The following is a 24,610-nucleotide window of genomic DNA, read 5'->3' on the forward strand; positions in this document are numbered from 1 at the left end:
CCCCCACCCACAACTCAATGTATTATATTATGTGATGATCTTGATGTTTTTGTATGAGAGATAATAGTAAAAAAAACATATGGAATATCACTTTATTGCGAGTTTCATATCGTAACTATAGTCATTGTTCCATTTTTTAAATCAAAACTGTATTAAAACACACCTACTTGTATAGATGACAATGATAGTTTAAAAAAGAAAAAGTGAATAACTAATAGTTGGTCTAACCAGCTTCGAGGTGTGTTTTAATACATAAATATGTGGTGATATAGATCGAACAAAAATTAGACAGTTGATAGTTAGGATATGAATTAAACTCACAAAAAGGGTGATCCAAAAAAATTCTAATAAGAACATCATGTTTTATGAATATTATCTTCATGAATTGAAATTCAAAAGTCAAGAAAAATATTTACAAACAAAAATAATAGTGAGTTGAAAAGAAAAGAAATTTAAAATAGAACTAATCAAGATCAATAGGAAGCTAGGAATCTATATTATTAAAAAATAAATATAGAACTCATATACTAACTCTAAAAACGTAACAAATTTTATAACTTAATTAAAGTGTATTATAGTAGTAAAATATTTGATGAAGTGAAATCACAAGATAATTAGTAGTATATTGTAAGTTGGAATATTTTATTTCACAATGTTCTTATCAGTGACCAATATATGTCCAAATCAATGCTTTCTCTATCTATGGATTTGCATATTTACTTTAACTCTCAATTTAAAAATGGCCCATCTTTCTTTTTTTGTTTTTATTAAATATTTTTGGTAAATAAATTGAATGATTTACAAATGATTGGTACAATCTTCAAGCAATTTGATTGGACATAATTAACCAATTAGAGTGGAGAAATTCGTACACATCAATTAATAGAATTTGATTACTTTGGATGTACACACAGACACACATTACAATTTCTTTATTCAAGAAAAATACACACCACTTAATATTTATAATATAGTTTTATTTTTATGTGCGGAGTATTTGGTTGTTGGTTTAAAAATAACATATTATCATTGTTTTAATTTATTTGTTTTTAAAAAAAATTAGTCTATTTAAAAAAAATTCTAATTTGATGATTCTTTAATTTCAATATCACACGTGACATGCTTAAGATCATAAGATTAAAGGGTATTTTGGAACGTTATATATATATGTTTAGTTTAAGATCACGAGATTTAAAAGTCTAGTGTATTTTCTTAAATTTATATCAAGTTAAATTAAGACACAAATTAAAACGAAGGTGGATCAACTAAATTAAGATAATTGAACACTAGAAGCATGATAATTTGTAGCAATCCAAAAATAATTTGTTTACATATGTTTGTTTTTTTCAGCCAAATAATTCTCATAGTGTTTGATGATGTATAGAGACATTATCCTCAATGTTCCCTCAAGTGGATTATGCTTTAATTTGAAAAGTTAAGAGGATTATATAAGTTAATGACATGGACTGGCCCATCGAAATTATGGGCTTAGTTTGTCCAATATTGAGACAATTTTAATTGTGGATTTGTTACATGCATAAAGAAGGATATATTTGGTTCATGTACTTAAAATGCATGAATTATTATGTAGAAGTTGTTTATACAATAAATATAATATATGCGTTATTATATTATATATGATATAAAGTATTGAAGAGAGATATGACGCAGCTGCAGTTTATTGAGGGCATGACCATAGATATGAAGATATGAAGGTCGAGAATAAGGGTAGAAGGTTAGTAAGTAGTTGAGTGATGTATGATTAATGTATTAGTATTGTTATTATTACTCTCTTATTATCTTTTTCTTTGATTTAATTAGTATTACTTGTTGTTTCATTTGCTTATTTATTGATAATGTTGTTCTCTCTTTTATTATTTTCAGCATGACTTCTTCACTATTATATATGTTTTACATATATACTTGATTTTTGATATATTTTATTTAGAGTGATGCTCTATCGAAAACAACATTTCTACCTTTACAAGGTAATGTGGAAGAACACATCTTTAAGAGAGGAAATCTTTCTTTCTTGGGAATCTGTGCTTACTAAGCCTGTAAGGCTGCGTATACACCACCCTCTTTAGACTCTACTAATAAAATTATACTGAATATATTATTGTTGTTGTCGCTGTAATGTGGTGATTTTCATGCAGAAACTGCTTACTTTAAGGGCTTTTGTGTTGTTATTCCTTATTTTTATTCATTGTATATTAATAATATACAAGTGATACGGTGAAATTAATTTAAGAGTTTGATGATGAGGAGTGACCCATCGGAATTATGGGCTTTTTAAAAAAAATATAAAAAATATGGGCTTTTTAAAAAAAATAAAAATAAATTATGGGCTTAGTTTGTCCAGAAAGACAATTATAATTGTGGATTTGTTACAAGTAATGTTAATTAAAAGGCCACTAGTTAGAGACTATAATGGATGAGTTGGTAGGAAGAAAAATGTTATTAAAGAAAATAGTTTTTCGAAAAATAAGTATTTAGTAAGTATATAAACAAAAAAAAAATATTATCCTAAAACTATTTATATATAATCCTGTAAAATAATATGAAATGGAGAGTGAGAGTTGGGGTGACAAAAATTAGTAGATATAAATACTTCTATCTATCATATAAAGTTTTTTAGTTGAAAAAATTGAACTAGTTTAGTCAAATATTGGAGAAAGAAAGAGTCAAAACATTGGGGAAAAAAAGTCGTACTTGCACATCTAGTGTGAACATTAGACCACATGGTGAACACAATAACACCATGTTTAATTAGAAGTCTCGTGTCAAATATTGATAGTAAAATTACTTTTGATAAGATATGTTTTATTCTTAAAGTGAAATTTTTAACATGAAATTAAATCAATTGAGCCCTAAACACAAATACAGAAGATATTTCTTTTGATAATGCAAGATTTCTGTATCATATAAGTTGAGTTACCAAATAAATGGATCACTATAAAAAAGTTATGATGGTGTGATCGATACTATTTTATCTTTAATTACAAGTTTTCGATACGAGCTATGAGAATTACAATCAAAAACAAAGATTTTTTGCATCGATAATCAATGATAAATTTGTGCCACAGATTATGATCTTTTTCATTCATATTACATCGAATTAGCTCGCTAAAAAAATGCATGATAAAAATATAAATTCTCATTGAAAGAAATTTTTCATATGAAACAATTACATTTTTTTTCTCACCAATTCAATTAAAATATCTATAGAAATAGTCATTAAACGTTTCATAAAATTTCAGAAAAATAATGAAAGGGAATAAAAACATTTGTTATAAAAGATAATCTTATCCCATAGTGATTTTTTCGAAGCAAATTTAAATTAATCGGGCTAAAAACAAATAGAAAATAAACCACTATTGGTTAGTCAATATGATTGATAATGATTATTTGGTACAGTAGGTGGGGGTGTCCACCTCAGCTCACCTATATTTTTATAATTTTTTTTCTTTTCATATTTCCTTTTTGTATAATTAAAAATGATGTGCTTTCTTTCTTTTCCAGCTTATACTCTATAGTCATTTCAATGTCATCAAAACATTTGTCTTCATCCTATAATTGTGAGTATACATCAATCTTTAATATTAATCCACCGATAGATAGTTGAGTTATGATAGTTTAGAGCATAATACATGAACATATTTTTTAATTTGACGTTAACGGATATTTGACAAGTTTTTTTAATTTGACGTTAGCTGATATTTATGTTTGTTAGATTTTGGGTGTTTTACAAGTAAATGCTTAATCTTGTATAAACTTGAATAAATAGACACATGCACTGCAACAAAAATAATTTTTAGCGGCAATAAATATACATAGTAACAAAGAGTGCTAAAATCTTTTTCGATATTAGTTAATTGTTATTGAATCTAATGTCACCATAGGTTTTAAAGACATTTACAAATAGTGCTAATTATCGTTAAAAATACATATTAAACAGTAATTAAGTTATTATCGTTAATCAATTGTCACATAACCTATTTAGCTACAAATTAACTAGAGACTGTCAACAAATTTTACAATTCATTCCATGTTTTGTGAGAGTGGATTGTCTTCATCCAACAATTATGGAGGTTTGTCAAATTAAATTTTGTTCAATATTTGCTCAAAATTTATTATACTTTGTGATGAAAATTGGGAAGGCCCAAAGTCAATGATAGTTGTGATTTTTTGACCTTTTTTTTTGCTTATTATTACATGTAATTAATAAGATCACTAAACCTACTCCACTAATTAATTAGAATATTGTTAGTCAAATCACACGAATGTTCTACTTTTTATAAGTCATTTTCTCATCAATTTTTGTCTTGATTATTTTCTAATAAAATATGAGCTTCACAAAATTCTGCATTTTTTGGAATTCTTGTAAAGCCTAATATCATACATGTCATCATAACTACATTTTAAATATTAATTAAATATATTTATGTACTTAAGTTTAATCGAGTTTATTTGTCTAACACACGCTACTCAAGTAATTAACCCTTTTTACAATTGTAATAAAATAGTTAAGATCTCGAATTTATATCTCTAAAATAAATAAATAAAATCTATTTTTCAATTTTGTGCGCTTTCAAAAATAAATCCTACAAAATATAAATTCGAATATGATCATATCCCAATACTAAACATATATTTTTTAAAAATAAAAAAATTGGGCCCTGCCGTCATAAAAGATAATGAGTAGTTGTTGGATGTCATTATGAGTGTGATAGTCAATGTTTTTATTGATAGAACATTATTTAATTTGTTTTAATTTATGTGATTTTTTTTGGCTTTTTGAAATTTAAATCATATAAATTTTAAAATATAATTTTATTTATTTTAATAAAAAATAATATAATTTATAATATTTTTATTTAGTTTTTAAAATATTTAAATTTAAATTTCAAAATATTCTATCATTTTAATTTTAATTTTTTTTAATTAAAAATGTCACATAAATTAAGGTGAAGGAAATAGGTACGTAATATCATGATGTTATTTCTGGATAATATTTTTCTTGTCATCCTTAATTCATAACATCAATTATTAAGATTACTATTTGCTAATTAATTAAGGTGAGAATTATTATCATTACTTTGCTTTAACTCTCAAGTTGTATATTCATCTAAATCACCTAAAACTAATCCCACCAAACTAATCACTGTTGATATAAAGTATTAACTATAAACAGGTAGAAATTAGGTAAAGGGAACTAATAATTTTAGAAGATAAAATGTCAAACAAATCAAAAACTACTTGAAATTATTAAGGCACTGATATACCATGTTGGTTATAAATACTCATATTTATTATTGTCAGTAAATATAACATAGCGACAATTATATTATTGTCGCTAAATAATTGTTGAAAAAATTCTTTATTTGTTATAGTATATGTCTGGACAGCGACAACTAGGATTTCTAGATACACATATACAGTGTCGGAACCACATATACTTGAGGGGTGTCAGTCGACATTCCTTCGTTGGAAAATTATCGTGTAGTTAGGTAAAAACATTTCATATTGACATTTCTTGACTTCTACGCGATTTTACTTCTTTATATTTTGACCCCCCTTAATTGAAATTCTGGCTCCACCACTGCACATATACATATTAAAGCGTATATATGCTATAAATTTTATAATCTTGCTATGTTATGTATAGGGGTGTTCACAGGTTGGTTTGGATCGGCTATTGGCCAAAACCAAAACCAAACCAACTTACTCGGTTTTAAAAATATCAAAACCAAACCAAACTAAATATAATATACATTTATCGGTTGTTGTTATCGGTTTCGGTTGGTTTGGTTCGGTTATTCGGTTATTAACCATACACAAAAATAAAAGAAATAATTCATTCAAAACGTGAAAATAGTAACTACAATCCATTCAAAATGAAAAATAGTTAATATGAGTGACAATATTGAACTTTCTATCACTAAATTTACTATGAATAAAGCTTTAAAATTTACTATTTTGGCCTAGAAGGAAGATACAACAACATTTTAAGTCCCACAAAGAATTGTCATAGACACCCATATACATGAAATCAATAAGATAAATATTTTCACCTTGGGCATTTTTGCTTTCAATTAGTACATTATAAAGAAATTTTGATGAAAACATAAATAAGATATTTAAAATTGTTTATAAAAATAATATATTAAGTATGTATAATAATAAAATATATGTATATAATTTATCGGTTCGGTTCGGTTATTTTTTTGATTTTTTAGAACAAAACCATAACCAAACCAAATACTATCGATTTTTAAAAATCTAAAACTAAACCAAACCAAACCCAAATAAAATTGATTTATTTTATCGGTTTGGTTCGGTTTTTATCCAAACCGTGAACACCCCTAGTTATGTATATATGATGTATCTTTTCCAAATATATATGTGTGGATCGAGATCACTAGTTAAAATATTTTTTTCCTATGTTTTTCCATCTCTTTGATCTTATGCTTATAAAGTTCATATTTAATTGCTAAACAATTCCATTTCAATCACAGCCTTTAACAACAACATATTTTATTCTCAACCTCAACAAACACATATTTTATACAAAAACAAGTCATAACAATCAAGCTTTTAGCACTTTAACTAGTACATAAATGCTCACTTTACATGGCCATTTGTGCAAAGTTTGGCACTTTATAGAAAAGGAAAAAGCAAGACAATTATAGCATCTAACCACCAAATATTCACTTTGCTATGTCGACTATATACATGAGAGAAGTACTAAAATTGAAAGTTAAAAGAATAAAAATAATATCAATAATATATTTGGTGTAATTTTATAAGTGACGAGGTATGAAGAAGGTAAAGCTTACACATGCAAATCTTCTCGATCGTACCTCGGAGGTAGAGCGATCACTATTTAGATAGACCTCAATTCAAGGAAAATCAATTCAAAGTTGTTCATAAAAAGAATAAATAACGGAAGTAAAGAAGCCATGACAAAGCGCATTCTAAAAAACAAACAACAAAGAATCTACAACAAAATAATGCGATAATTGAAATACAAGAAACAATAAATAGTAGTAATAAAATAGAAGAACAAAAAAACTATAAAAGTATTACTGTAAGTTATGACTACTAGCTTAGTATGGAATGATGATAAGCGAGAGACGCTCAACTACCTCCTAACTTTTTATTCTAATTTGTGTCCTTCACGACTTTCTATTTAAGGTTATGTCCTCGGTAAACTTAACTCGTGTCGTGTCTTGTGCAATTACTTCTGTTCAATATACTTTTTCAACCTGATCTTTGCCTCTTTTAAAACCATTTTAGCCAACCTTTCACATATCCAATTGAATTACGTGTGCATGTGCATCGTCTCTTCTTCACGTGTCCAAAGTTAAAAAAAACAACGAAAAAATTGATTGAAAAATAAGAAAACAACCTTAGAAATAGTAAGAATATGTCCCATGCAAAGTTGGTTATAATTGCAATTATTTTATAATTACCATAAGCAGGAATCAAATCTTTGCAAATATTTTATGATTTATATTATTGAATGATAGGACCAAAAGGGGACAACAGTTTCAAAAGAACAATGGTCTCTTTTTTCTATTTTTTTTATGTTCTTTTTTGTTCCTCTCAGTTTTGGGTTAAAGTGAGGAATTAAGTATAGTAATAACTCACCTTTACTTTACAACTAGATAGAAGTCAAATTTTTTTTTCATATTTTCTTTTCAAAAGTATATGATTTTCTTTTTACTAAGTATTTTAATTTTTACATGAAAATTTGAGCAATATACCTCGATCGCACTAAATAATTTAAGGAGTATTTTACCTTCTTTTCTTTATTATAGGGATATGCAACTTAAATAAAGAGGTAGAGTGTTATTATTCCTTCCTTTTTGGTATTAGAGAAATTAATATATGTATATTGGTTTTATTATTATTAAATTTTTTATTTGATAATATTTTCAAAAGTATTATTTTTATACATATATAGTGAACCATGATAATAATGTAAAATATTATTTTTATTCTAATACACTAATATTCATTTAATAATTTTGCATCAACTGATATTTATGCCTTAACATTTTGACATACATGTCTACTAATTTAATTAATATAAATTTAAATGTTTATTTATAGACACCGAAAGACACAAATATTAGCCTTTGCACTTATTCGAAAGTGAGGTCACGCTAAGGAAATTGGAATATATCCATTCACATTTCACATGGTTTATATCATTGGCTTGAGAGAAGAACATATTTATTTAATTTAAATAGACTTGTAAAAAGACCAATCATTCTTTAATGATGTGATGATCTACTTGGTATTTCTAATCATTGATAATTGGAATTACTCAGTTTTTTCCCATTAATAATAGAGTATTTTTCTACTTGAAAAGTGGGTCTCAAATTGCAAACACTATTTTTTAAGCTTCAAATGATAAATTGGTAAAACATATAATTAACACGAGATCGGAGATAGTAGAGAAATCCTAGAATTAAAAGGGTTTAAGTTGAGCAGAATTAAAATTAAATATTTGAAGCATAAGTTTAGTGACGTAACTTAAAATGGACGTGGACGTGAGGCTTGACACACAAGTTATTCCTAAGAGATCTAGGACGTTTCAAGTATTTGAGGTCAGTAATCTAAAGTAACGAAGAGATTGACGAGGATGTCACTCATTGTATTGGTGCGAAGTGGATGAAGTAGGACTAGTGTCCAATGTTCTATGTGACACAAATTTACCATCTAAACTTAAAGATAAATTTTACCAAGTTGTGGTTAGATCAACTATACTATATATAACAGAGCGAAATATTGATTGGTCAAGAACTCTCATGTCTGGAAAATGCAAGTGACAGAGATGACGATGTTGAGGTGGATGTGTGGACATACTAAGAAAGATAAGATTATGAAGATAATCAGAATAAGTTAGAAATGACAATGCACAAAATGAGGATAAGATGATTAGACATGTAAAGAAGAAAGATCGCAAATGTCATAGTTAGAAGGTATGAAAGGTTGGTCACAGTAGACTTGAGAAGAGGTGAAAATAGCCCCAAAAAATATTAAAGTAAAGTGATTAGACATGATATGATGAATCTATCACTTACCATCAACATGAGAAGTGTAAAAGGTCGAGAATTAGAGTAAAATGATAGTTAGTAGTCGAATATATTTCATTCTTTTTTCCAAAGTTCAATATCATATTTTTCTTTCCCTTAATTTTAAATTTCTATTCATACATATTATTTTAGTAATATCTTATTATCTTGTTGTTATTTTTATTTATCGTTCTTTTCAGACTTCACTTGCAAAAATATACGAGATGAATTTATATGGTAAAAAAGACAAACAAATTAAAAGAGTGAAATATTTATTTGTATTTTCCAAGCTGGACTGTCCTGCAGCTTAACCATCTCTGCTCAGTTCTTCTTCTTCCATAACTAAAAATCAGCTCAAAAAGCAACAATCTTTTTCACCATTAATTCTTCCTAAGTTGTTATTGTTGTCATGTACCTAATTTCTCCTTTTCTTGTTGAAACTCTTTCCTTGTTTTTTTCCTGAAGTAAAAGGAACAAAAGGAATCAAGAAACGAAGTTACTAAGGAAAGCAAGTTCATTTTTTGTCTTTTTTATAGTTGGTGGCTTGGTGGGTATGACCTAATTTCTGTTTTTTTTTCTTTTTCTGGTGAGAGAGGAAGCTTTACATTTCAAAAATCATCTGTTCATACAAGAAAGGAAACATTTTTTTTAAAGATTTTGTTTTGGGGTTTGTCATACGTTCCCTTTACGTGTAGTTTCTTTATCTTTTAAGGAATTGTGTCTTTTTTGCTTTTGGGGTTGATAATGACTTTCTATGTTACCATATAGAAATTATATGAAATGGGGTTTAGCTAAAATTGAGTCTTTATGGTTTTAATTTTCTAAAATTTTGTATTTTGTGTAGTTTTAGTATAATTCGCTGATGTTTGCAATTGTTAGTTTCCACATTATATTATTTTGATCCAAACAAAGGGTAGCTGCTTTCTTGGTTCATATCATTGGTCCCCTTTTGTTTCTGTTGATTGAAAAGACAGGATAAAAGTACTGTTGGCTTTATATTAGCTTTTCTTGAAGGAAGCTAATTGAATTTGTGCTGTAAAAGGGTAAACTTTTCTTGAACTTTTATTTTTTTATGTTGCTTTTGTGAATGAGAAATATAGAGGGATAATCATCATTTGTGATTTATCGTCAGCAGATATGATGCTGGCTTTTGCAAGTCCTTCCTGCTGCAGTGTCCATACAAGTTCAACTTGCCATACTTTACTTAGAGAACTGGAGGTACTTCATTTTTTTTTGTCTTGATTTTGTTTGCTTTGAGGGAAGCTTCCTTTTGTTTTATTCTTGTTGTTTCATTGGGGAATTTGGGTATTTAATTATTGAGGGAATGTTCTGTTTACTGAAGGAACCTTATTAGTAATTCTTGATGCTACAAATTTTCATAAATTTATGTGTTTTGAGCAAGTTCTTTGAGGTTGAGTGGATGTTGCTACTCGACTGAAGAGCGGGATTTTGCTATTCTGGCTGAGAAGCAATGGCGGAGGCAGGATTTTTACCAAGGGAGTTTAGAATATAAAGAGTTGAGGACACGAAGAAACTAAGGGTTCCAACATCTAGTATATATACATAAAAAATAATCTTGACCTTATATATATAGCTTACCTTGGCTCTGCCCCTGTTGAGGAGTGGGACTTGCCGACCCCAACTTGTTTGGGACTGATGCTTAGTTATTGTTGTTGTTCTTGTGGGCTAAAGAGCTGGCCTTGAACATAAGTAGTCACCTTTTGCTTTGAGTGGTCTGTTAATAGTTTAGAAGTTGGAACTTGGCATTAGTGTTTTGCTATCATGGTAGATCAATCGAGTTGGAATAGTTCCCCTTTTCTCTATTTTACGTAAGTTGAACTCATTTAGTAGTCTGTATGTTGTAAGATGATGTATCAGAAGAGTTCTGATAGGAATGATTAATGTTTTCATTGGCTTTGAATTCTCGTGTACCTTATTATTGATTAAGTTTTGGATTCGGGATTGAGGTATAGTTGATTGATGGTTTGTTTGTAGTTAGAAGTAAGAATCTTCAATTCCTAATTTCAAATTTCTGTTTCTGTAAGTTTCGTAAGCCAAAATGGATTAGTAGTTTTCTTTCCCTGTATATGCGAGAATACGAATTCAGTCAACCAAGTTAGAACTATGAATGTGTAAGTTTTATTTAACTGTATTTATCTGATGTCCAGCAAATATGGAAGGACATTGGAGAGACTGAAGCTGATAAAGACCGTATGCTGTCGGAGCTGGAGAGAGAGTGTTTGGAAGTTTATCGAAGAAAAGTTGAAGAAGCTGCAAATACAAAAGCATGTCTTCATCAATCTGTTGCAACCAAAGAAGCCGAGGTTGCAACATTAATGGCTGCTCTTGGTGAACTCAATATTAATTCACTGGTAATGAACTCTTCTCCAGTTCTCTTGGTGTTGGAAGAGTTATAGAAAATATTACCCTTACATTTTTTCAGTTCCTTTAATCTACTAGTACTGCTTTCTCTTTAAGATAGCGGGATTTGCTAAAAGTCATGAATAGGTTGAAGATTTCTCTGGTTATATATGAACTTTTACAAAAGTTAGTTCTTTTCAAAATAACCGAAATCCCCTAGAACCAATCCAATAGGACACGGTTCAAAACTCGGTGGATAATGGCCTCCTCTCTCTACCCTTCTCCACTTAAATACCAGAATTTGGTCTTCGTAAGGTGCAAACCCATGATGTACGCCTGACCCACACATCATGTGTGGCGCTCTTATGACTAAACCAAAGCCCTGTGGGCAACTTTCACAAATGTAAGCTTACAGGCTGTTTCTTTATGTCTCATATTTGACATCATCTTAGCTTTATAAGGTTGTCTGGGAAATTTTAGATGACTTCTACTTCAATGTCACTGCACCATGAGATATGGATAAGTCCATTTCAATACTTTAAACGTCAAACAAGCGTCATGTGTATGCTAATGCTTCTAAACCATGCTTTCTCAACTCAACAGAAACAGCCAGAGAAGAAGTCAGCATCATTGAAGGAGCAACTAGCATTAGTTACACCACTTATCGATGATTTAAGAGTTAAGAAAGATGAAAGAGTTAAGCAGTTTGCAGATGTAAAGACACAAATCGACAAGATAACTAGTGAGATTTCCGGGTATTCTAATATCATCAATGCCGTGAGTTCCTTAAATCTGGAAGATCATGACTTGTCACTGAGAAACCTCTCCGAATACAAATCTCATCTTCGTGCTCTTCAAAAGGAGAAGGTATTCATGGATTGACTTGCATTTTAACACGGAACAAAATGTTTGTGGTTAACCATCATGAGTGTTGTACTTTTGGTTAATGTTGAGTATGCTTATTTTAGCAAATTAACCAATAAATATTTTTCCCGCCTGCAGTCTGAGCGGATCCAAAAAGTTGTGGACTGTGTAAATGAGGTGCACTCTTTGTGTGGTGTGCTGGGGCTGGATTTTGGCAAAACTGTGAGTGATGTGCATCCAAGCTTGCATGAAACAAGCCTGGGACAATCCACTAACATTAGCGTCAGCGCATTGGAAAGTCTTGAACAGGCCATCTTCAGACTGAAGACAGAAAGAAAAGTTCGATATCAGAAGGTATTGCTTACTTCTGTCTTCTCTTAGATTTTTCTTCTTTTCCAATTTTAATCTCATCATTGATGCAGCTAAAAGATGTTGCTGGATTGTTGTTTGAGCTTTGGACCTTAATGGATACAACCAGAGAAGAAAAGAGTAAGTTATCGAGGATCACTTGCGTTCTTCGTCTTTCTGAGGCAGAGGTTACAGAACCAGGTGCTCTTTCTTTGGAGGTTATTCAACAGGTTTGTGAGCATTTACAATCTTTTCAAACTTATTGCCTTTCTGTCTTGTTCCCACTACTTCTCGTTTTTATTTCCCTTGGCAAGCTCATACAACTACAACAACATACTCAGTGTAATCCCCACAAGAGGGTGATATTACGCAGCCTTACCCCTACCTTGTGAAGGTAGAGAAGTTGTTACCGATAGACCCTCGGCTCAAGTGAAGAGCACAGAAAAAAATGGAGAAAGAACAGTAGCAATCACTAATAGTACGATAAACGAAGCGAAGAAAAGAACAAGTAATAGTAAAATGTTGCATATAGGCAGTTCACCTCATAATAGGATTCTAATGAAACTAGTGAAGCATAGAGTCAAATGTACTAGTGCATTGGACGGATTTCCCACAATTGCAACCACTGATCTGTCACTAATGATAATTTCTCAGGCTGTAAAGAAGTTTAATTTTGTCTATGATTTTGATTTTGATAGATATCGACAGAAGTGGAGAGGCTGACCAAATTGAAAGCAAGCAGGATGAAGGAGTTGGTCATAAAAAGGAGAGCAGAGCTGGAGGACATATGCAACAAAAACCATATCGATCCTGATCCAAGTACTTCAGCCGATAAATCTAGTGCAATGATAGACTCTGGTAAGACATCAAATCTCGGATACATAAAGTTGTATTCCTCTAAGACGTCGCACAGAAATGAATTCAATCTTCATTTGAAGGTCTTGTGGACCCTTGTGAACTCCTGGAAAATATTGAAGCACAAATAAACAAAGCAAAGGATGAAGCTTTAAGTCGAAAAGATATAATGGATAAAATAGACTGGTGGCTTTTTGCTTGTGAGGAGGAAAACTGGCTTGAAGATTATAACCAGGTATAAATCAATTGATTTCCTGTAGGCCAGTGACATAGCTAAATCGCAGATCTCCGCTTACTATTATTTAATGCAGTTACTCTAGTTTTACTTTTGATGTGTGTTAATTATAGATTTAAATTCCTTGTCAAATGGAGTACAATAGTTGTAGATTTACTTTGTCCAAAGCTTGAGTAATTCTTTTTTTGTAATCAGGATTATAGACGTTACAGTGGTGGAAGAGGTGCTCACATAAACTTAAAGCGGGCTGAGCAAGCTAGAATTAAAGTGACTAAAATTCCAGGTAATCTACTCTGACTTCCTTGTTTTCATTTATCTTGGATATTCCGATAAAAACTGAAATCGACTGCATTTCTTTTCAGTCGTGGTTAACGCTTTGATTAACAAGACACTAGCTTGGGAAGATGAGAAACAGAAATTGTTTCTTTATGATGGGGTGAGTTCTCCTGCTGCTAGAGTTCTCTAGATCTCTTCTTTTGGTTGCGCTGTTTTTAAAATGAATTGGTCTCTACTTGTAGGTGAGATTGGTGTCAATATTGGAGGATTACAAAGTGGTTAGACAGCAGAAAGAAGAGTCAAAGAAACGTGCTCGGGTAATGTCAAATATTCTCATCTATCAATCATTATTAATGTATGAAACACACATAACATTTAGGAGAATGCATGATGTAGATGTCACTTGAACATAATTTATCATTGTAATCTACACCTTTTTATGTGTCTTGAACAAGTCCAAAGATGAGGAAAGAGCATCCAATTCCTTTGGTTTTGACAGCAGCAATGTTCGACCCTTGTAAAATCTTTTTGTACAGGATCAGAAGAAACTCCATGATATGCTGCTGGCAGAGAAGGAATCTGCATATGGTTCCAAACCTAGCCCGAGAAGAAGCAGCAGTTTTAGGAAGGCAAATGGTTACCATGCCAATGGAAATGGATCTGTTACACCCTCGCCACGCAGGAGCTCAATGTCTTGTGCAACTCCAGAGCTCTTAACACCCCGTTCCAACTCTGTGCGGCACAATGGTTATTTCAAGGAAATGACAAGGCTCTCTACCGGCCCTCTCAACTTTGTGGCTATGGCTAAAGAAGATACCGTGTCATTCTCTTCTATTTCCGGTTCTGATCCAGAATCTCCACTTCAAGCTTGAACTCACAAATTGAGTTGGTATGTCTGTCTCATCAATTTTCTATCAAATTATAGAGTTCAGTGTCATTTCAATTCTGGACTTTTCAAGAATCTCTTTCTTGAAAATAATTTTTTTCACTACCCTCTCGTGATATTTTTTTAGAACTCATGAATAAGTGTTTCAGTTCTTACTTGTGGTGTGAAAGCCATCTAATCATTCGTTTATTGTCCTCCTATTATACTTTATATTGCCCTGCCTATTACTTTAAAGTGCATCTGATGATTTGCTTCAACGTCGAATACTATTGTTTCAACTTACTCAAGTGTCATGTTTCAGCATAATATCTCTTTCACTTATTGTATAATTGTCTTTACAGGTTGATGATTGTTTCATCCGTAGCACAACTGTTTCCCAGATCACATTCATAGAGAATACCACCTACAAAATGCTTGTGAATACTGAAGAAAATGTACATTAATGTAATGCTGTGATTGTTGGGCAATTCTGGAGAAATGAGTAGAGCTTTTCGAGGACCTCCTTTTGTGCATGTTGATGGATGAAGATAGCAGCTACCGGAAGATCGCTGACCAATGTGTATTTGTAAGAGATTTCCTTGTTTTATCGTTTACCTGTACATACATTTGCAATAGAATTTCCACCATATGTTCTTTGGATTGTATAATGTATAGTCTTTCCGGAAGCTAGATCCTAAGATGAGTTTGTTTCATGTATTGCTCACATTACTCTCTTCATGTTTGTTTGCGCGAAAAAAATAAATAATTTTTGTAGCACCTTACCATCAATGGCTAGTTGAAGCTTTTTTCTTTGGAGTCAAATATTCTTGTAACATAATGTGAGTACCACCAAAGCTTAGAGTTTAATGTTGATGGTGGGAGTCTTTTACACAATACATGTGCAATCCATTCTCACTGATTTCCTTCCCTTTTTCCCTTGCCTAATCTTCCTATGTATTAGAAAATAATGAGCAGTCTGGTGTATAAAACATCTCATGTTCATACAATGTTTGGGGAAGGGCCGCACTCAAGCCTAACACAAGTATCAATAATTGATTTCATAGCTCAAATATGTGACGTTATAGATTACACAGAGGCAAATTTTACCATTGCTCTGAGAGTCTCATTCAATCTCTCAATTTCTATGGATCAACCTAATGTTAGATTATGTCGTCATTCCATATAGATCGTCATGGCATGAACTAATTTCTTTGCTTTGATTCCACATCACATTTAAAACATGGGCATAGGAGAGGATGTAGTTTGGATGTAATGGTACTATGTGACACCTTTAAGAGAGACAAAACCTTATCTTAGAAGAATTTTCCATTTTTGAATTCACATACATGTGAATGACCTTATTTTATGTAAAAACTATAGTCTGTAGGGTCATGTGGATCCCCCATATTAAATATTTGGTCTTACCTATGGACTTACGAGTTAGAAATAGACAAATTAGCCAGGCTGTGGATTTTCATTTTTCTGGCCAGCTCAACACACTCAGTATCATAAGAAAGTGATTTTCTTTTAAAGTAATTGCAATTTAAATAAAGAATAAAATGCGATGATTAATTACTATTTGAAGAAAATAACACCACGATATATTTGTCATGAACAAAAATTCAGTGAAATTTATATAATCGACCTCAATTTGTTTTTCTTGAGGTACCATGTATCAAGATCACTTACATAAGTATATTTAATTAAACAAAGGGCATAATAATATTATCCCATAGACAATTGCATCCATATTTAGCTAAATTATCCGTCACTTGATCCGCTTTCCTAGTAAATAAACTATAAGAATTTTTTTTATTGCACAATACGAGGGGTGGAGCTAGAGGGGCAGAAGGGTAAGAAAGTTACACTATATGTACAATGTCATTTTTTAAATGTATATATAACATATGTACTCAAACTTTCTTGATGAAAATTCTGCTTCTACCACTGCATGGTGCAAACTTGATTCATGGCGAGGTATCATTGGCTAATTCTTCCTTTGGTGGAAAAGACCATAAATTACTTTCTAATGGAAACATGTATAACAATTCCTTTGATTATAGTGATACAAATATGTATTAAAAAAATCGTCTGGTACACTAAAGCTCCCACCCGTTATGCATAAGGTTCAGAGAAAGACCAGACCACAAGTGATACAATATATGTATATATGTAAATAGTGTTCCTTTTTTTTCTCTCTTTTTGCTATTATTGTGTCACCAATATAACATTTGAAAGTTATCACATATAGCCATTGTTTTCACATATAACCACTATTTTCACATATAGCCATTATTTTCACATATAACCATTGTTTTCACATATAACCACTATTTGACATATAGCCACTTTGCTATAAGAAGCTAATTAGATCTGGTAACTCTGGAGTTTTTTTACTAGGTACATTATATGTACATATTTCAAAAGGATTAATTGCATATGGTGCAATTTTCACTCCATCATTTTGCATCAAATCTTCATCAAACCTCTCCCAATTATCAGTAATTACTGTCCTCAACTTGCTCTCTTTTTCAAGATTCTCGATATTCTGATCACCATTTTTTTCACGTACAACAACTATATCTTTACCTTCATGTTGATATGGAATAATTCGCGATTCCTTTTCAGAAACTCCATTGATTATTTCTTCGAGTTCCTTAATATCTTCATAAGGAATTTGCTCAATTGTTGGAAACTCTGCTGCATTTTTCACCCCTATACTTTGACATAACTCGAAATATACTGACAATTCTTCACCTTGTATCGTAGCTTTTTGAACAATCCTAAGTGCCATGCTAGCTTCAACTTTTCCAGCAGAATAAATCCGCAACAGAATTCTAGCAATTCCATTGCAAATTCTGCTGTATACGTCGAAAACTTCAATCATGACACAATCCATAGCTTCAAGAACAAGAGGTACAACAGCATTACCACATAATGGCCTAATTTCAAGCAACATATCAAGTAAATATTGCAATTTTTGTAGTAGAACAAGATCTTGAATCATGGAATAATGTCCTTCAACGATAACAACAACATTATTATTATTATTATCATCATTGACGTGTTCCAAATTTTGTAAGTTCCTCCTTTCTTGCAAATTCATAAAAAGAAGAGAGGATTTTTGATCAAGATAGGTGAAATAAGCGCGAATAAATTCATTTATTCCCCATATCTTATAAGGATCTGAATATCCATCTTTGAAATTTGATAAATCGAATGGTAGCCTCCCAATCCTTTGGATAGCTGGGATTTTAGAACTATAGACACCATGCATGAGCATTAATCCTTTAATTGCAACAACCCAACTCTTAGTTTTTTCCATACGTAAAGAAATGGACCAAATGAGAGATTTTAAGTGGCTAGGAGATAATCGTAGCCACTTATAAACGCGATCAACATTTTTCATGTCGATTGTTAATTCATCATGACTCGTAGCTTTAATCACAGCAGCTTCCATTTCTGGATTTCGAAATGATGTTCGTCTTGAGAGGCTAGCTAACCAGAGGCTTTTATGATCTTTTACTAAACCAAAAGCTTTTCTCCATAGCCTCATTGTTTGTAAAATTTTAAAATTTGGTGTGTTTTTTTTTTTTTTTGGTTTATTAGGTATGTGATTTTCCCCTACTTTTTTCTCTTTCTTGATATTCAAGTAAAAAAATTGGCATTTGTTTAAGGAATTGGGAACAAAAAAGAAGAACAAATGACCAGAGAAAGAGTTAGGTGGTAGGGGAAACACACATGACATAAGTTATGAAAAAAGTATATAAAATAAAGGAAGCTACATTTTGTGAGGTTTGTTAGAATTTTACTAATTTTGTGTAGTTCTTGTATATTGGAACAATTTTTTTTTTTGTGTGTGTATGGTTTTCTTGTAAATAAATCAACTATTTTTCAAGAAAAAAAAAGGGAACTCTTATGTAATTGTTTTAAAACAAAATAAACATGTGTGTGTTCGTGATAAGAGGGGGTTGGCATAGTAAAATATTCATTTGTTTGTGTTAAGATGAAGATATCTAAATTCGAATTGATATATATATTATAAGATGTTGTTTTGAGATATGAATGTTGAATGATTAAGACTGTTTGTTTTTCAACATCAGAATGTGTATCATTTATTTATTTTTATACGTAATAAATGCACAATTGAAATCATTGGATCATTCATTTATTGTCCTCTTTGTTTTGTTAGTAGTTGATGGTGGTGTGCGGAGAATGTGTGGTGATTGATAATGGTGTTGGTGATAGTCGACATCGATGCTTGTTGTGATGGTGAAAGTGGTTCATAGTAGGGACTATGGTGGCGGAGGTAGCATCGACAATGACAATAGTAGTGGTGACAATAGATATAATTATGATGATGAAGGTGGTAGCGACTAATAGTAATGGTTGAAAATCGTGTTGGTTCAATCCTCCTAGAGAACACTTTCTATGGTGTTGTAAAGGAGCTACAATTTACATCACCAAGTGGTCCAAGAAAATGACATGTTGATGTGCCATATGAGACCAAACACACTTCATCTATCCACATTTATTGAGGAATTTATTGATTCTAACTACTTTTTCCTAGCTTTAAAATAAAAATCGTATAATGTATTTTTGTACTTTGCATCCCACATTTTTTTTGTTCAGAGGCGTATCTAGGATTTATAGTTTATGAATTTCAACAATGATCTCAAATTAATATGCAATAATAACTGAGTTCACAATCAAATCTATATAAATATTTGACATCGGCTACCACTGAGGAGAGTTGTGGACTTATGGATGACATCCTTCAACTTTAATTAGGAGTTTTGAATTTCGATCATTGAAAATGAAAAATCTTTTGATAAGGAGCGTTTTACCCTCAGTGTGCCTTGCTGTATACTACTGAGAAACATTGTGAATGGAATGGAAGAAATCCTTCACCTTTCAAGTACAAGTCTTGTATTCGAGCTCTAAGAATTGAAAAACTTTTAGGACATCCTTAGTGGGCCTTGGGCCGAACCTAATTAGTCGAGCCAGTGAACTTCATATAGTCAATGGTTAAACCAAAAATTGGATGAAAAGTTTGATAAGTAAAACAAAGTTAGAAAGTGATGTCCATTATCTGAACTTGATTCATTCTAACACAATATACTTTTTTTTGTGGTTGTAGATGCATATTATTATCTATTTAGTTTACACACACTTCGACTAATTCATAGAATACGTATCACCTCTCACCAGCAACAAAATCTTGATTTGTGGAAAAAAAAAAAACCAAAGTGATGATCACTAGTCTACAATATTTGCTTGTTCTTCATTTTTCTTACTTAGGACTTTGCTTATCAATATGTAACATTAATAGCACTCAATATCTAAAAGATCCAGCAACTTTATGGTGTCCTGATAACATGTTCAAGTTGGGATTTTTCAGTCCTGGAAATACTACGAATCGTTACGTTGCTATTTGGTACAACTTCTCAGAAACAACTGTTGTTTGGGTAGCAAATAGAGATAAAGTACCATTGAAAGATTCATTTGGTGTTTTCAAGATTTCTGAGGATGGAAATCTTGTTGTGATGAATGGAATGAAAGATGTTATTTGGACGTCGAACATTTCATCTACTTCACACGTTGTTACGAGTTCTGTTGCTCAGTTACGAGGAGGGAACCTTGTTTTACTTGACAACTCGAAAAATAGGAACATAATATGGCAAAGTTACCAACATCCTAGTGATACATTTTTGCCTAAAATGAAAATACCTATTAACTCTGTTACAACAGGGGAGAAAACAGGGCTAAGATCTTGGAAAAGTCCTTTGGATCCAAGTTTTGGTGATTTTTCGACTAGCATTACCGCGATTCTTCCTCAGCTTTTGATTTGGAAAGGGAAGAATCTATACTGGCGAAGTGGTCAATGGAATGGTCAGGTTTTTATTGGAATAAAGGGTATGCATAGAGTGCACACTGGTGGATACAATGTTGTTGATGATGAAGAGGGCACTGTCTATCTTACGGGTTTTGTTGAACGAAAAAAACCTACAAGGTTTGTCTTGGACTCGAGTGGGAACTTGGTACAATCATACTGGGATGGGATTGAGAGGATTTGGAAGTTTCCGTGGTCAGCTATCGAAAATGATTGTGATGTTTATGGAACTTGTGGTCCATTTGGGAGCTGCAATTCATTGTATTCGCCAATTTGTTCGTGTTTAAGAGGGTTCGAGCCAAAGAATATCGATGAATGGGAAAAGGAGAATTGGACTAGTGGTTGTGTGAGGAGGAAAAGTTTGCAATGTGATCAAGAAAACAACAAAACAAGTACAAGAGATGGATTTTTGAAGATGGGATACATGAAAGTGCCTGATTTCGCTGAATGGTTACCTCCTAAGCTTGAAGATGAATGCAGAAGCCAATGCTTGAGTAATTGTTCTTGCTTAGCTTATGCTTTCGACACAGGAATAGGCTACATGTCGTGGAGCGGATACTTGATTGACATTCAACAGTTTCAAGCCTCTGGCACGACACTTCACATCCGTGTGGCACATTCTGAACTCGGTATTGATTCATTGTTTCTTGATTTGCCACTGTTCCATTAATGTTTCCAGTAGTCTTACATGATTTGGTTTCGTCTGCAGATCATCACGGAGAGATTAGACTAATCGCAACTCTAGTGATTGTATCGTCTTTTGTTGTTTGCGTTGGTGTGTATCTTATATGGTTTTGGATGTCAAGGCAAAGAGGTAAAATATGGTTTCACTTTAAAAGGAACAATCATTTAGATGGAAAGAAGATCTGTTTGGGAGAAATTATTAGTAATGTTGGTTTGGATGAGTTGCCAATTTTCAAGTTTGAAGTGCTTGCAATGTCAACAAATCAGTTTCATGACAACAATAAGCTTGGACAAGGTGGTTTTGGTCCGGTATACAAGGTAAACCTGTTTTTTTCTTCGCGTGAACCAATATGTTCCAACTCCGGTTCTTGTAAATGCAACTGTCACGTAGTATCGTTTACCTGTTTATTGTTCGTAGGGAGTATTAGCAGACGGGGTGGAAATAGCTGTCAAGAGGCTTTCGACTGTCTCAGGACAAGGGATGGAAGAGTTCATGAATGAAGTGTTGTTGATATCTAGAGTCCAACATAGAAACCTTGTTAGATTATTGGGATGTTGCATAGAAAAAGAAGAGAAGATGTTGATCTATGAGTATTTGCCAAATAAAAGCTTGGATGTTTTTCTCTTTGGTTAGTCCTAAAAGAAACTCTTACTCTGCGATATATAGTCAGACCTTTTTATAACAGTCATTCTCTATAATAACATTCCACTATAACAACCAAGTTTCCTTTGGAACCGATTTTAATGTTATGTTTTTTATAATAGCATTCACTATAGCAAGCCAAAAAATCATCCAGACAAACGACATTGTTATAGAGAGGTCTGACTGTATGTTCATTATAGCTTTCCTCTTTTATCTCATGCAAAAGCTTAAGTTGTTATAGAAAGAAATTGTCTTTCGATGAATGTTTAGATCAAACGCATAAAGGGATGTTGGATTTGAGCAAACGATTGCACATTATCGAAGGGATAGGGCGAGGACTACTATATCTACATAGAGATTCAAGAATAAAGATAATCCATAGAGATCTAAAGCCAAGTAATATCTTGTTAGATAATGATTTCAATCCAAAGATTTCAGACTTTGGCATGGCTAGGATTTTTAAATGCAATCAAGATCAAGCAGAGACAAGGAAAGTTGCAGGAACATAGTAAGTATATATATAGCCATTCAATATGCTAAGTTTTCTTCTTGTCTAAAAGTTCCCACATTAAGCTAATTCGTTGATTTATCGTTGAATTTGCAATGCCTTAGTGGCTATATGGCTCCAGAGTACGCGATCAAAGGGATGTTTTCTGAGAAATCGGATGTTTTTAGCTTTGGAGTAGTGTTGTTGGAAATAATGAGTGGGCAAAAGGTTGCAAGTTTTTGGAATGAGGAGATCTCATTAAGCCTTCTTGGATATGTAAGTTCCTTTAAAACTCTCTTGTACTTAATTGTGAGAAGCAAAAATATATTGATAAAGAAGTTCATTAGAATCTAACTTTAGAACTTGATATTGAGTGTTATAGCCTTGTGAAATAAGGACATTTTGATAGATCGAATTGAATGTTATTAACGCTCAAAACTTTAGTACAACCTTTTCTGATCCCATTGATGGGAAGACCCATATTATACCAACATCTCTTTAGGTTCTTCGATCATCTAGAGGTGTATATTTCCATTCTGCTTGGATCCAGTATCATTAAGCTTCAAATCCTGAGTGCGTCTCATTGTTAATTATTTAATAAATCTAAATACCACTAAAACAATTTATTTATTTTTCAGGCATGGGAACTATGAAAAGAGAATGATTTATCAAATTTTATTGATCAAGTGATATGGGATCCCAACTTTGAAATTGTGTTGACAAAATGCATACAAATAGGTTTGTTGTGTGTTCAAGAATTTGCTAGAGATAGGCCAACAGTTTCAAATGTTCTTTCCATGTTTTCAAGTGAAGTTATAAGTCTTCCAACACCATTGAAGCCTGCTTTTGCTAATTTTTATGATGATAATGGAGTTGGTTCTGTAAATTATGTCACTTTGACAAACCTTGATGCTAGATAATTAATATGAAATATTGTGAATAGTACCTAGATAAACATCTAGTTTACCAATTTCATTTTTGCATCTAAATGTTTTTGTTTAAACAAGTGAAAATACATGATCGGAATCAGTCTTTCTATATATAGTACGGGTAAGGTCCGCTTACATTCTACTCTCCCCTCTCCCCACATTCACTTATGGGATTATGCTGAATAAAGGCAAGTGGGGCCCCCTCCCCCAAATTTAACCATTTTTGTTTGAAATTCAGTCACGTATACATGAACTTTAACCATATGAAATTTCAGACATTATATCTTAAGTTCGACTTTATCAAGACTTACTTCAGATGCCACAAATATCTGAAGTTGTTTCGAAGTGATACGTATGCAAAAAAATTTTTAATTTTTTTATACAAAGTAAAATAGTAAAGACCCTGCTCTAATACAAAGTAAAATAGTAAGGAGTTTTAAGCTTTATGTCATATCTACGCAATTAAAATTAGGTTATATGTAAGACAATATAATTACAGAGAACTCCCTATAATAAATATTTATATTTTCGTCAAAACATCACCAATCAGCAAACATCTTGTATTCACTATCAGAAAATCGCTAATTTTCAATAGACGTTCCGTCAAAATTTGACTCATTGATAAGGAGATTTTCGATGGAAAAGTCATCGGAAATGTTACCGATGACTCAATTTCCGAGGGAATATTTTATAAATTTTCATCGAAAATTAGCGATTCTGTAATAGTGATGATATAATCAATTAAACATATCTTACATATACAACTCAATAATTTTATGGCATAGTAATGGCATCTTTTATTGCACTGAAACCTGTGGTATCTTGTCTTGTTAGCATCCAAGAGACACAAACAAAATAGAGACATTATGCCATAAGTCTTTCTCAACAAATATATTCTGCAAGAAACTCTTCAACAATAGCATGGGATGTTTCATGTTTGAAGATTATTATTTGTCTTTTTATAGTTGTCTTTTTCTCCTTTTTCATCTAAGATTTTATTCTAACTTTTATTTTCTAGGAAAAAGAGATGATATATATAGAGTTATAGAATTACATAACTATATGTGTGTATATTATATGGTCC

At 31.8% G+C, this 24,610-nt stretch overlaps 3 protein-coding genes across 6 annotated transcripts; 2 read left to right on the top strand and 1 right to left on the bottom strand.

The window, feature by feature from the left end:
• The first annotated feature begins 9,371 nt into the window (after positions 1 to 9,371).
• On the top strand, positions 9,372 to 15,664 carry LOC102601237 (65-kDa microtubule-associated protein 6-like). Of its 2 annotated transcripts, none has more exons than XM_006364004.2 (13): positions 9,372 to 10,129; positions 10,219 to 10,304; positions 11,255 to 11,458; positions 12,051 to 12,314; positions 12,450 to 12,665; positions 12,734 to 12,889; positions 13,358 to 13,517; positions 13,598 to 13,749; positions 13,945 to 14,032; positions 14,112 to 14,185; positions 14,268 to 14,342; positions 14,562 to 14,914; positions 15,253 to 15,664. In XM_006364004.2, the coding sequence occupies exons 2-12, from the start codon at positions 10,224 to 10,226 to the stop codon at positions 14,895 to 14,897; spliced, it is 1,806 nt and encodes a 601-aa protein (XP_006364066.1). In that variant the 5' UTR covers positions 9,372 to 10,129; positions 10,219 to 10,223; the 3' UTR covers positions 14,898 to 14,914; positions 15,253 to 15,664. The 2 variants fall into 2 exon arrangements, with proteins under 2 accessions (XP_006364066.1, XP_006364065.1); XM_006364003.2 differs by having other exon boundaries at positions 10,222 to 10,304.
• A 1,535-nt stretch (positions 15,665 to 17,199) lies between these two features.
• Positions 17,200 to 18,446, bottom strand: LOC102606396 (putative clathrin assembly protein At1g25240). Its single transcript, XM_006364019.2, has one exon. It carries the CDS (start codon positions 18,444 to 18,446, stop codon positions 17,244 to 17,246), a length of 1,203 nt encoding a protein of 400 aa, XP_006364081.1. The 3' UTR covers positions 17,200 to 17,243.
• A 1,707-nt stretch (positions 18,447 to 20,153) lies between these two features.
• LOC102578398 (G-type lectin S-receptor-like serine/threonine-protein kinase At1g11330) lies at positions 20,154 to 23,539 on the top strand. Of its 3 annotated transcripts, none has more exons than XR_001471907.1 (6): positions 20,154 to 21,412; positions 21,493 to 21,785; positions 21,886 to 22,096; positions 22,381 to 22,441; positions 22,549 to 22,618; positions 22,723 to 22,814. XR_001471907.1 is itself a non-coding variant. In XM_015303766.1 (6 exons), exons 1-6 carry the CDS (start codon positions 20,269 to 20,271, stop codon positions 23,248 to 23,250), a joined length of 2,052 nt encoding a protein of 683 aa, XP_015159252.1. In that variant the 5' UTR covers positions 20,154 to 20,268; the 3' UTR covers positions 23,251 to 23,539. The 3 variants fall into 3 exon arrangements, 2 of the variants coding, with proteins under 2 accessions (XP_015159252.1, XP_015159253.1); XM_015303766.1 differs by adding an exon at positions 23,236 to 23,539 and having other exon boundaries at positions 22,381 to 22,618; positions 22,723 to 22,873; XM_015303767.1 differs by lacking the exon at positions 22,723 to 22,814 and having other exon boundaries at positions 22,522 to 22,600.
• The last annotated feature ends 1,071 nt before the right edge of the window (positions 23,540 to 24,610 follow it).

This window comes from Solanum tuberosum, unplaced genomic scaffold, assembly GCF_000226075.1.
Source record: "Solanum tuberosum cultivar DM 1-3 516 R44 unplaced genomic scaffold, SolTub_3.0 scf00469, whole genome shotgun sequence".
In the NCBI taxonomy this organism is placed as follows: domain Eukaryota; kingdom Viridiplantae; phylum Streptophyta; class Magnoliopsida; order Solanales; family Solanaceae; genus Solanum; species Solanum tuberosum.